The sequence below is a fragment of the Polypterus senegalus genome, chromosome 15 (genome assembly GCF_016835505.1).
Source record: "Polypterus senegalus isolate Bchr_013 chromosome 15, ASM1683550v1, whole genome shotgun sequence".
In the NCBI taxonomy this organism is placed as follows: Eukaryota; Metazoa; Chordata; class Cladistia; order Polypteriformes; family Polypteridae; genus Polypterus; species Polypterus senegalus.
The window spans coordinates 118,265,880-118,279,879 of record NC_053168.1 but is presented as its reverse complement, the minus strand read 5'-3'; the positions used below and the strand labels follow the sequence as shown (position 1 = coordinate 118,279,879).

Here is a 14,000-nt window from a genome sequence, read left to right as displayed (position 1 = left end):
TCGCAATTTTGCTCATCTACCAAATAATTCAAAGCGATTACAAGTGCACCGCTTCCTGGGTTGGCCACAGAAATTATTCCGGTTACCGCATACCTAAAATTGGGAAAAAGTGGATAAATTAGTAGATTAGTAGATAAATTATATTTAGATCACAAAAGGTAAACTTGGTAAAAAGAGGATTTAGTCAATAGATAAATTATATTTAGATCACAAAAGGTAACCCTCAACAGAATATTGTATAATAAAATGGTTGTACTTTGCAATAATATACAATCAAGCGCATTATAAGTGGCAAAACAATACCTGTAAAAATAAACTTACCATTTAACAAGTGGTTTCAAATAGATTAAATAACTATATAACGTTATACATTTTTCAAGACTGACATAGCCAACAACCTGAATTACAGATAAATGACCAATTTTGGAACTGAAAACTCATTACATAAAGAAATCTAATATATATATATATATATATATATATATATATATATATATATATATATATATATATATATATATATATATATATATATATAACAGGTTAAGACTGCATAAATTGTGAGATTGAGAATGGTATTTTAGAATTGTAATATTAGAACAATAATTACCTGTTAACCGATCTTTCAATTTGTGAATTACCTGTATTGTAGTCAATGGTAGATTGACAGTTCCTCCTGTAATGTCATCTGGAATCGGCGAAACCTCCAATCAGATCTTTCCCACTTTGTTTTCCCGCTTCGGACACGCTTAGCGCCGCTCCTCCTCCTGCGTAACGCCGTGACACGACACCGGAAGTGAAGACTTACGGAAGTAAGCTGCTGCTGGGCAGCCCTCGGAATCAGACACCCACGAAAGCAAACTTTCAGAGGGAAAGCATTGTGAAGTACAAGGTACCCGCAGCTCTTGGAGGTGCATTGTAAACTGGGCCAGCATGTGTCGCTTTGGTTGCTAGTTCATCATTTTTATGGCGTCTCCAACAAGCCAGTTGGCGCTGTTTATTTCAAAGTGCAGCACTTTATGATTCCCGGCCGAAGGAAGGTAGGTCTTCAATATCATGTGTTTTTACAGCAGTGCACATTAAACATATTTTTGCAGTCTTCGCGATGCTACATTTATTATTGCCTGCTTTAATGGCAAAGTTTGGGCACTGGCACTTTTTTCATTTTCTGATTCCGTTTACGTTTTACAGAACTTTTTTTTGTATCTATCTTGACAGCCACTGTTCCAAACAAGCTCCTCTTGACCAATGCTAATAACATCTAATTTAACGCTGTTGGCACCTGTAGGATTAGACTGTTGTGTTTTAGGGGTAGGACCTTAGTTAACTGATATATTTTTGGAATGTAAAATAATAACTCGGTAATTAAGGAAGTGTTGAAGAGATAATTTAGTTAGTTTTTAAACTTTTAAGTTCGATGAAGAAATATTTAGTATTGTGAGGTGTAGGATCATTCAGGTGGAAACCTAAAGCAAAATGTACAGAGAAGTTGATAAAAAAGGTGAAAATACCCAGAGGAAAAAATTAAAATGGAATGGTCCATAGGATGCTTCCATGTAAGTTTCACTTTAGTGATACTGCAGAAAATCACATTACATCAGGTCAGGTTGGGGAGCATGCACAGGTAAAGCAGGTTTCTGCACACACACACACAGACCCCCCTAAACACCTTGGGAGTCTGGTTGGGACCAACCCCCCCAGAAATGACCATCTATCTGCCGCGGCCAGATATTACGTGGGTGTCCCCTTGGGCTGGTCCAGCCACTCGGGTCCCCAACAATGAGGCTCCTACGAGACAGATCACCCTCGGGGAATTGCGCCATATGGCAACAACTGATGCTCTCAGACAATGCAGGTAATGTGCCTCATTTGGGACTCTGTGAGCAACTGTTCATTCGACACAAAGTCAAACCAGCAGTACCCCAGGATTCTCTGAAGAGACATGGTACCGGAGTCCAGTCTTCATCTCGGGTCACTGGATAGTGTCCATGTCTCGCATCCATATAGTAAAACAAGAAACACCTGGGGTCTCATGTATCACGGCGTGCGTAGAACTCGCACTATAACATGGCGGAAGCAGACAAATGGGAATGTGCGTACGCACAGAAAAATCCAGATGCATAAATCTGTGTATACGCAAACTTCCACGTTCTTCCGCTACATAAATCCCGGTCAGCGTAAAAAGTAACGCTCGTGCACGCGTCTTGCTGTCCCACCTCAACTCCTCTCAGAATTACGCCTCTTTAAATATGCAAATCAATATAAATAGCCCTTAAGCTCAGCCTTCTGTGAAATGACAATGGGAAAAACATGAGGGGAAAATATAAGAATTTCAGCGAATACCAAGTGGAGGCAAGGAAAAACATACTATTTGTTGGTTTAAACAGTGGTATAAACAACAAAAGGAAGTTGTTCGAGTGATAGAGTGTCAGTGCCCGAAATAAAAAAAGAAGTTGTCAAAAATCAAAGTCGCAGTGAAAAGGCAAGTCGTACCCCACTGTCGAGTGTCATATGAAAGCTTATTAGGGTACAGACAAAAAAAAAATAGGCACACAGTGGGGGAAAAAACCACAAAATGTCAACTTTAATTTTGAAATTTCCACTTTAATCACATATTTTGTCATTAAAGTAGAACATGATAAACTTCATCTTAAAATCGTTTAATTTACTAGTTTCTAAAATCCCATCGTAATTAAAGTAGTACGTTAAATGCTTTGTTTTGTATTTGATCTTCTATGTGCTCTCTGTGTCTGAATCACTACGTACTGGCCTTTCTCTTCCTCCGACAGGACACAGAATCCATTACATTCGTGAAATTACAGCTCTCTGAATAATTAAAATACTGAGATGTATACGTGAGATCATTTTCATGATGATAGGAGTTGAAGCATGTTATTAAACATGGGAACATGATGGCACAGTGATTGTTCATGTCTCACACAAGATGCTTGCTGCGCCATGCGCGACCTTCGATGAAATACTTTATTGTAGCAGTACTGTCTTTTTCAAACGTTCTAAACCCCAATTCCTGTCCTTACTTTTCTTTCTCCAAATACCCAATCGCCACACAATCAGCTCTGTAATAGACGTTAAGCCATCTGTAAGCTTATAACACCGATTCTTAACACTTTTAAGGAACGTTGAAATATCTTCGTAGTACGTGTTTAATTATTCTATCCACCTATTCTTCCAGTGTCGCGCCAACACAAGCAGGAATACAGCATGAGGTAGGATCAATCTGTGAACGGAACGCCAGCGGCTTGCTAGCGCTGTGGCACCGTGTCCTGGCATGTTTAATTATAAACAATATAGATTACTGTGGTGGGCTGGTGCCCTGCCCGGGGTTTGTTTCCTGCCTTGCGCCCTGTGTTGGCTGGGATTGGCTCCAATATAGACTATTTAAATGAAGTTAAAGTTTTATCTGTATACTGTAATCAACATATTTTGCTGCATTTCATCTTAAAAATGATATCGTCCTCATATGTGAATACGCGCTTTATAAAGTGACGCAGGTTGTGTAATATTATAACTATAGTGCAAGTTTACTGTGGGGTAATTGTACTTATAAGTACAAACAGTTCTACAAGGAGCAGTTGATTGATTGCATTTATAGTTCTGGGATGAAACTGTTTCTGAACCACGAGATCTGTACAGGAAAGGCTTTGAAACTTTTGCCGTGTGAAAGCAGTTCAATAGACAGCATGACTGAGGCAGTGTGTGCTTGATGCTGTATACCGATAATTCTCTTTCTCAGATTCTGTAGATCTTTGATTCCCCACTCAGATACGGTGATATTAATACTCTGAGTGGTGCAGTGAGAGTAATATGGAAAAAGATGATCTGCTGTGGCAATCCCTAACGGGAGCAGCTGAAAGAGGAAGAAGAAGGTGCAGTGAGAGTAACAACGCTAAAGCAGCTATTGTATTTAGAATAGTTTGACCATTCAGTGGACCATTATATTGTTACTGTTTAATTACAGTCAGATGCATTACACTAATAGACAATATGCGGTTAATTTCAGTGTATTTATAAAGCTGCGTTAGGGATGTGGATCTGAAAAAGAAAGGGTAACCTAACCACACAGGAACAGTAGCACTGCTTTGATGCTGGGTGCCGCCAGTCTGCAAAACTGAGCGGAAAACTTGCATACGCCAGGGTATGAGGTACCATGGAAATTTGCGTGGCTTTATGCCAAGTTTAGGTTTTATACATCACGATTTGAACGTGGAAATGTTCTTACGCAACATTTTTGTGTGTACGCACAAGGCACTGTAAAGACTTGGACCTTCGTCCTTTTGCAAAGATATTGGGAGTGCCATATGCCCCTTTCCAGCAACCTCATGCGCCAACCCGCTCTCCCTTTGTCTACTGACTTCATAGGCAGAGTCACCAGACACATGAATATTGCCGCTGAGATAAGTAAACCTCTTGACAAGGTCGACACTCTCTCCACAGACAGACACACTGCTGATGGCTGTGCCCAAGAGGTCATTAAAGGCCTGTATCTTGGTTTTTATCCAGGATACCCGCAAGCCTCCAGACTCAGAATCTTGCTGAGTTTCTCGAGAGCCTTGTTCAGACCCTCCATTGACTCTGCAAAGACCACAGCATCGTCGGCAAAGTCAAGATCAGTAAATCTTTCTTTGCCAACAGATGCCCCACAGCTGCTGGACCCCACGACCTTGCCCAACTCCCAGTCCATGGAAGCATTGAACAGAGTAGGAGCAAGAACACACCTCTGATAAACCCCAAAATCATCTGGGAAAAGCACAGAGGTTCTGCCTCCACTCTTCACAGCACTCGCAGTACCTATGTACTGTATGTACAGGCTGGTCATGACATCCAGCAACTTTGGGGGGGATCCTGCAAAGTCTCTGGGTGTCTCATAGGGCAACTCGATCAACTGAGTTGAAAACGTCACAAAAATTGACAATGGCTGCAAAGAAACTTCCGATATTCGCATTTGCACTCACAGTGAACCCAGAGTGCCAGGATGCAGTCAATGGTAGACTTCTTAGGTGTAAAACAAGACTGCTGTGGTTGCTGGTAGGTGAGCAAGTGATCAAGAATCTTATTGAAGATCACCCTAGCAAGGACCTTACCCGGCACAGAGAGCAATGTTATCCCCATATTGTTGCCGCAATCCAGGCGATCACCTTTCCATTTTCTTAGATCGCGATGAGAAGTCACATTTTCCAGTCAGCTGGGATGATGCCTGTCTTCCAAATGGAAGCAAAGATTGCTTACAATGCAAGTATGACAGCCTTGCCACCAACCTGGAGAAGTTCAGCCTTCCCTACCTTCTGCTGGTTCACCACCTGTGCAATCTCCGTGAGACTGGGTGGTTGGATTAGCCTCAAGAACCATGAACCCAGTGAAGACCATCGTCCTAGCCAAAAAGGATCAGCTTTAAAAAGCTGCTTAAAGTAGCCAGCCCAGCTGGTCACAATTGCAGCATCATCAATAAGGACTGTTCCATCAGCTGCCCTGACTGTGAATCTCAAGGAACAGATTTGGATGCGTGTAATGCTTCGATTCCTCTGTAAGTGGGACGTGTGTCACCTGCTCACAGCTTTCTCTAACAAACTGCTTCTTACTCTGAGCCTTTGCAGGCGTCCTTCTCAGTTCTCATTACAGACCAGAGTTGCCATCAAGCTGTGCTCTGCAACTCGTCTCGATGATATCCAGGGTGCCCTGCGAGATGAAACGCCACCTCCTGGGTACGCTGGTACCACCAACACAACCTTCAGGGTCTTGTGGGATGGTCTCCCACATCATATTAGGATCAGCAGTCTCACCCAAGTCCGTAATTTCCTCACACAAACTCCGTATCAACTTGTTAGAAACAGCCTGAGCTTAGAGTCTGGCCAGGTCCAGCTTCATTCTTGTAGTAGGTGGTAGCTTGCTGGACCTGAGCTGGATCTTCAGAGTAGCAACAGCAAGTCTGTGGTCAGAATTCACAAACTGGGCACTTTTGAAGACCCTGCAGTTTTGTAAGAGCCTCCAAAATCTTTCCTCAGAATATTTTTAAGTCACAATACTGTTTCTTCAAATGGCAGAATGAAAGTATTAGTATTATTTATTAGGCTTATATATTTGTCCAGGACAACTTAAAACATTTGAAATACAATTGGTTACATTTCTTTTGTGTTTTCAATTGGAGCAGAGGCAGATAAAGTGATGTGCTCATGGTCACACAGGATCAATAGCGGGAGTTGATCCCAGAACCTCAGGGTCTGAAGTTCTAGGTCCAAAGCCCTGCCCACCATACCACACTGCCTGCCAATAATAATAGAAAATACTTTATACATAAAAGTACCTGCGTCTATTAACTATAACCAAGGCTCATTGTTTATAATGACATTTCCTAGCTGAGTAGTACAGCTAGTATTTAAATAATTCCATATCTCAAAAGCTGCTTGTGCAATAATTGAGCAAATTAGGCCTGGTCCCATTACTAAATAGAGCAGACTGTAGAAATCCTGGTTAAATTATACAGTTGCTATGGCGATTATTATAGGACATAAGTCAGATGGTTTTTGAAGGATACTGAGATAAGTACTGGACCAAAAACTTTAAGACTGAAGCCTGTAACAGGACAAACCTTTGCAACTTGGCCAATTTTTCTGGAAGTTATCATTGCACATAGGTCTCCACAGATGAATAAAAAATAAACAATAAACATAAGAGTATTACCAGTAAATACATGAAAATACATATTAAAACATAAGAAATGCTTCAAAAAATAAAAATGGAAAAAAAACCCCGGCTATAACACGACATGGCCAATGTTAGTTGCACGTTTGCATGCACCTGTTGTACGTGTTGTATGTTGTTTTTCTGGTACCTTTTTTTCATTGCTTTTTAATAATGTAAACTCTAGCTATATTCTTTCACTTAATTTGTTTGCTGTAATTGACGTTTATACATTTGTTATGTTCATTCTTTTTAAGAGTGCTGCTGCATTAGTAATGTAAACTCTTGATGCCCCATTCCTTACTTGGTCCTCAGTTTACTCCCAAATTCACAAATATCCCGAATGAATTATGTACAGCAGGTGATTTGACAGTGTTAACTTGTTTATATTACACATGTATTCCAAACATAATGTTTTATTATTAGGCTGTGAGTTTCAAAAAGTTGTGTTAACAAGCTTTCTTTGTAATAACAGCAAAACAATCTGACACCATGCTGGAGTCATACGTCACCCCACTTTTGATGAGCTATGTGAACCGTTATATCAAAAATCTGAAGCCATCTGACTTGCAGTTGTCCCTGTGGGGTGGAGATGTGGTTCTAAGCAAACTTGAGCTAAAGCTGGATGTCCTGGAACAGGTAGGCAAAGAGTAGAACTAATTTTGATAGCAGTAAATGTATTTTTATTTTAAATAAACAATTTTAAATCATCAGCCAGTTATCCATACTTGCTTCATATCACATTTTAATTTCCTATTTAACTTCACAGGAACTGAAATTGCCTTTTAATTTTCTAAGTGGGCATATACATGAATTACGTATCCATGTTCCATGGACAAAACTTGGTTCAGAGCCAGTGGTCATTACTATCAACACTATGGAGTGTATCCTAAAGCTAAAGGATGGAGAGCAGGTATGTACTTTTACCCTGTATTTACTGTAGTGTTATTGGGTAATATTGTATTTCACATAATTAATATAAAACACACCAATACATACAAGCATGGGGAATAGCAGCATCGTAGTAACTTGTGTAATATGTAATCAGTATCAAAAAGTTTTCTGTTACTTTTGTTTCATTTGCTTCATGGTGAACATTTAAGAGGATTAAAATATATACAGAATTGTATGTTTTAATTATCGACCACTTTTCTGAAAATCTGCCTCTTAACCTGTTAGGATTCAACACAAGATAATTAACTCGTAGAAAAAAATGATTCACATTTTTATTTCTATCTATAGTAATTACATCAGTCCTGTGTTTATCTGATAATCACTATAAAAAAGTAGGATTTTAAATGTTTTAATTTGAAAATATTAAGCCATTTCTCACAATTCTGGGAAAATACTTGAAAATGTAATCTTAAAGTATTATTTTTAACTAACAGTTATGTTACATGAGAAACCATTTTAAATAGTCACGAATTTCAGAATAAACTCCAAGCAGAAAGTTTAGTTTTTTTTTTTTTTTTTGGACAGTGATTCAGGAAAAAAAATGAGTGACTTATAGGTTCATAAAAACCAAGAGTTTTGGGGCAGGTGGAATGGACCAACAAAGGGGAAATATACAATTTTCTTTATTTAACACTGAAGAGCAAGCTGCAGTTGAATTTTGTTCAAGATGCAGCAATTAATCTTCAATGTAAGTTGCTGGGTGAAATATCGTTTTTTAATCTATAAATTATACTTCACTTGACACAGATTTCCTTGGAAAATTAATGTATTTCATGAAGTCAATAATTAAGTGCAACTTTAAAAATAATTTACTAATTTTATTGTATTCCCATTTATCTACTTTTTCTGTTTAGTGTAAGTGAAGTTGACTTCTTTTGAGCAAAAGTAAAATTAATCAGTTTGAATTATGGCTTTATTTTGCAGTCACTAAGTTTATACACCAATCATTCCATTTCTTTTATAGAGATGTTGAAAATTAATGTCTAAGAAATTGTGTTTTGTCACCAATTATGTAGTAGTAAATAAAATTAATTTTTCTTCATATCAGTTGACATATACTTATATTAATCTGTTAATTATTGCTTACTTAGAGACAAATTAAAACATTGCACAGTCACTTAGATTTTACACTGAGAATGTGTTCTTTGCGTTTTGCACACCGCACATCACTAGTTAAACTGTTGTCTGAAACATATATAAAAAAAGTCATAGAAGGCATACTTTGCGTTAAAGTACAATTAAAGGAACATTTTAGAAGTTGCATTTTAGAAAGTGTTATTGAAGTTTTAAGCACAAGTGAAACATTATCACATATAGATTCAGGGGGGACCAGTTCTAATTTTTAGAGACATGTGTGGTAAGTACCCTCTGTCCTTCTTTATTCTGAGGCTGAATAAGGCTCAGAAGGCTATTTGAAGTTTGCAGGAATGTACATATAAGTTATGAGTGCAAGGCGGAAAGTACCTGGGATACAAGTTTATCATGGAGCACTCACCCATAGATTCAGCATGTCCCTTTCTATTTGCATACTCAGGTAAAAGACATGGATGCAAATTTTTTAAATATATTTAATTGAATCACATTCTTTTCGGGTAGTGGCTGGAAAAATATGTCACTGCTTTTATTTATAGATGCATATAAATGTATAAATACAGATCATTTTGCATAAAATTCAAAGATGTTTTTTTCCTAGTTTTAAGATATTTTATAGTTTTTGTTAGTATTTAGTTTTAGCTTTTCACCATTTTATAGTTCTAGTTTTTATTTAGTTTTTCATTTTGTACTTGGGTTTTTATTTAGGTTTAGTTTTTCAGCAATTAACATTTAAGTTTTGTCACATGTTTATTTCGTTCTTAACTCCTCAAACTGTCCCAGCATAAACTGTTTTGCAAATTTAAATATGCAGTTTTCTTTATCGTTGTCAAATTGTATATTCTACATCTTGCATACCAGTCAATTTAATACATAAATCGTATAATTTTATTGCCCTGACAGCACACAATTTTCTCATGGTAATGTGACAGTGCAAGGCATCCAGTGTAATAAAAAAAATGTTAGAATCAAATAACTAGTACGTTCTTTTATCACTTTTTACTTTAACCTGCAGTAAATTTAAGCAAATGGCTAGTTAATTTCAAAAGTACTTTAACTTCGAGTTTTGCAGTTCCCTTTGTGAGCAGCAAGGTTACTACACACCAAAAATAGTTTAGGTAGGCTTTTGAAGTATGGAAACAAAAGCAATGTGAAGATTTTCAACACTTTAAAAAGCATACAGAGCGTCATTTAAGTAATTTAAAAGCACTACTTCCAATAAAACTAGAATAGCTGAAAAGAGAGATTAACTAGAAAATAAAATATCTTTTTTGCACTTACACAAATCAACTTGCATATTTCTATATGTAATTAGTGAAAAAGAATATTATCCCCTTTTAAAATTATGAAGAAAGGTAGAAAAATATCTGATAGTAGTTCAGGGTATAAAATATCTGGTGGTATTGCTAACAATATTATGGAGAACAATTTCCTTGTATTTTCCTTATTTGTAGCTTACCATGACTATGACTCTATTGTTGTATTTTGTTTTAAGTCATTCATATTCATTTATAAAATATTTGTTTATTGGTGGACATGTTCCTGCATTGGTCCAGGTGAACAGGACAAATGTAGGGAGAAAAGAATGGCACATGGTATGAGCATGGCCAGCAAGGTACTAGGAAGCGGATAGGGAGGGCATCATGCAGTATTAGTGGCACACTAGTATGGTGTATTAGTAAGCCCTGTTACTGCAGTGAACATCCTGTGAGAGCTATAGATGGAGGAAATCTGCAAACTAGTGAGTGACTTGCATCCTGGGCACATAGATGCATGTAAAATTTCTCTAAGAAGCTAGGGGTACTCTAACTAAGCTGTCACCAAAATACGTGACCATCTTGATTAAGCGTGTAGTGTATCTTTAGATCATTCCAAAAATATAACTGTTCTGGATAGCAAGATAATGTTTATGTTAGCGATTTTTTACATATGAATGACAGAAGACAAACAGACAGGGGCATGGTTTGTTACACTGTAGAAACAAAACGGACGTTGTAACAGGAAGGGGAAAAGTGTAAAATTACTAGACGGGCAACATCAGCAACCTACAGTATTCCTTAAACTGGTTGTGTTCAGATTATCTCTGTATGTTCTATTTGACTTTAAATTAGATGGTGTGACATACTGCAAAGCACAAACCTCAAAAGAACATAGCAAGTATTTCCCCAAAGAATCAGTCAAGTGTGTAATATCTCATTAAACAACTCCTGACTGCCAAATATAAATAAAATTTTGTTCTTTTGTCCTATTCATTTATTATTTTATATAATCCCTTTGTGTGTGTGTTTTTTTTATACACAATGTAAATTAAAAAAAATTATAAATGAAAGTCAAAATTCCTCCAAAGGGATATAAACAAAATTAGCAATTAACTAATGAGAGGCCTAAATCTAAAATCCAAAATTCCTAATACTGAAGCAAGAGTCAGAACCAGAGAATACAAATGAAAAAAAGATTCAAAGAAAAGCAGAAACCTGAAAATGGGAATCCCAGAAAGAGAGCTGAAATAACAAGAGAAGAAAGTTAGCTGATGCCTCAGCAGAGACCTGAGGCAACAAGTGAAATGTATAACCTGAAAGTCCTAAACACATAATTACAGGGAAATGGTCCAGGAAAAAAATACAAGCAACATAGAAATGTATACACAGAATAAGCAAGGAAGCAGAAAAAAATTGCAAAAAATAAAAAAAACTTAGAATGCTGAAAAAGAAAAGCAAATCCTTAATAGCATTCAGTGTCTGTGGACTGCAAATGTTTTTTATTCTACTGGCATGAGTGCTAGTTGTCTTATACCATTTGCCAGGTAAAACTAGTTAGAAACAGGGCTGTGCAAGGTGGCTAAGCTTTTAAATATGCTCTTTGCCTTTTTTAGGAGAGCAAGTGATTCTGTATAATATAAATTAACTCATCAAATCATACCCTAGCATGCCCAATTACCTTCTAGCCCAATTCAGTAATAAGTATTTAGTTTAAAACTCTTGCTTTTTTGCTCATTTATGTTGTGAATTTAGAAATTTGTTAATCTTTTTACTGGTTTCAGAAATGTCTCTATTGTTTAAATGTAATTTCTATATTTTTAAGTCATGGATTTTAAATATTTTTTTTATTATTGATAATACCGTTTATAACATTCCTTTTGGATTTACTGTAATGCCATTTGGGTTTTGCTTTGGATGTGAGCAATTTTTGTGTGTGTTAGTTAAGAATGTGATTGCAGGTTGCTTGGCCATGTCACCAGGAAGTCATGTCAGTTACGTTTCAAACCCAATCAAAACCCAAGTATGAGGTGCATATCTTCCTAGTATTAGAACTGACTTGGTATGCTTAGAAAAAGATTATAGTTCTTGTCTTACAGGTTATGAGCTATAGACTGTGTTTTGATTATGAGTTTTGATGAATATTTTGTATACTTACAAGATAGGACTGTTTTCTGAAATTGGCAAAGGAAAGGCTTCACTATTGTTTTTTCTTCTGACATGTATTATTTCTGCCCTTATCACTGTTTGTTGTCTCTTGGAAGACCATTTTGCACAACCCCTATATTTCTGTTAAAAGAAAATTAAAATATTTTATTTTTGCATTGTTGTGATCATGGGAAGTATTTTGCTCTTATATAATTGCAGGAATTGTTAAAAGCCTATATTAAGTTCAAATTGAAAGCCATCAGGTTGTCTGTCTGTGTCTGTTTTGATTCAGTAGAATTTGATATAATTCAAATCAATATAAAAACTCGCCTTGTGTGTGCGCCTGCTAAGATTAAAGAACATTCATCCAGTTAAAGTATGAATTTTATTACAGACTCTGACAGCTTCTCATAAATGTTTTGTGAAATTGCACGTCAGTGCCATTGAAAACACATCCTAGGTAGTCCTGTGCTGTCAGATGTGTTTACCCAGTCATTCTCTGAAAATTGCTGACTTTGAGGCATGTTATAAAAATTGATGTAAATATGAACTGGCCTAATATGGAAGTATGAATAAGTTCTTAGTTTCTGCTCACCAGCATTTTACCTTGTGTTAATCATATTTTTTCACTTATTCATTCCATGATCCATGTCATTCTCTCTTTCTTTCAATACTAACCAGTTCTAAAATAAGTTACTCTTCTGACTTTAGAACCAAAGTGGAATTCCTAGCAATTAAGAATCAATTCTCATAATTAATCATGCTCCATTTAAACCACAATAGTTGACTAAGAACTGGCTGCCATGTTTATGAAACGTGTTATGTCAGGTTTGTTCATTGTTTATTAATCTGTTGTACTATTTTTCAAATCCTCATTTTGTGTTGTTGTTTTCCAGCAACAACTGCGGAAAGGATTAAAGAGCCCTTTTACTGCAAACATCCTTTTTGCTACTTTGGAACAGCACTTGGTGGTGATGACATTTAAGGCCTAGATTCGATTACATTTTTCATGAAATATTCTCTTTATAAGTTCTAAGAACCAAATAGAAATTGTTGAGGTAGCAGAAATAAACTGAACGGAATAGTATCACGCTTGATTTCTCCTCATATTCCGTTTATTTAAATGTATTATAGCACTAAATAGACTCAGAAAATCAATATAAGATATATCTTCCGCTTTTTGTAGAATTTGCATATATGTAATTAAAAAAAAAAAGTAGATTAAGGGGCAAACTGTAAAAAATTTCCTCTTCCTGAAATTAACACAAATTTGGGTAATTCTTTTAATGAAATTTCGTTTAACGACTTGATAAGAATTTGGGAACAGTTACCTGTCCTTGCAGTGTGCCTGTATGTGGTCTACCATAAAGATGATGAAAGGATTGGATTTGTGCAAATCTGAAAACAATTATTGGAAGAAAAATATTTATATTTCATTTCTGTTTGATTTAATTTTTTTGTCAAAGGAAGTGATCTGCAATGTGCTTTTTTTGTTTATTTACGCAGAAGATTCTGGTTTTACCTATGCCACCCATACAGTCTTTTAAATAAAAAACAGAATTACAGCTTTCAATGAGAAGGTGGAAGTTTCAAGGCCAGATGTCCCATAAGAAACACATTTTAGGAGAAGTCAATTACAGCTAATTATGCAGGCTGCAGCAATAGATTTGTAACACATGAGTTAGAATGGTCTAGAACCAATGCTACATTTCATACTGTGCAGATGGCTACTGCTGGAATGATCATATTTCTTACTTTATGGAAATTTTAACTTGATTTTTTTGTGTACAGCAAAAGGTCAGAAGTCACCAATATAATGTACTCTGAAAACAAGTATTTGTTACAGATGTTTTG

The 14,000-nt window shown here is 36.4% G+C and overlaps 1 protein-coding gene across 1 annotated transcript in view; it reads left to right on the top strand.

Annotated features, from left to right (window-relative positions):
* The first annotated feature begins 775 nt into the window (after positions 1-775).
* The window catches only part of LOC120516042 (vacuolar protein sorting-associated protein 13B-like), a 614,714-nt gene continuing 601,489 nt past the window's right edge, over positions 776-14,000 (top strand). The window contains exons 1-3 of the mRNA XM_039737477.1: positions 776-1,040; positions 7,172-7,335; positions 7,466-7,609. Of these exons, the coding sequence (XP_039593411.1) occupies positions 7,189-7,335; positions 7,466-7,609 (291 nt within the window). The 5' untranslated portion in view covers positions 776-1,040; positions 7,172-7,188. The remainder of the gene's footprint in view (positions 1,041-7,171; positions 7,336-7,465; positions 7,610-14,000) is intronic.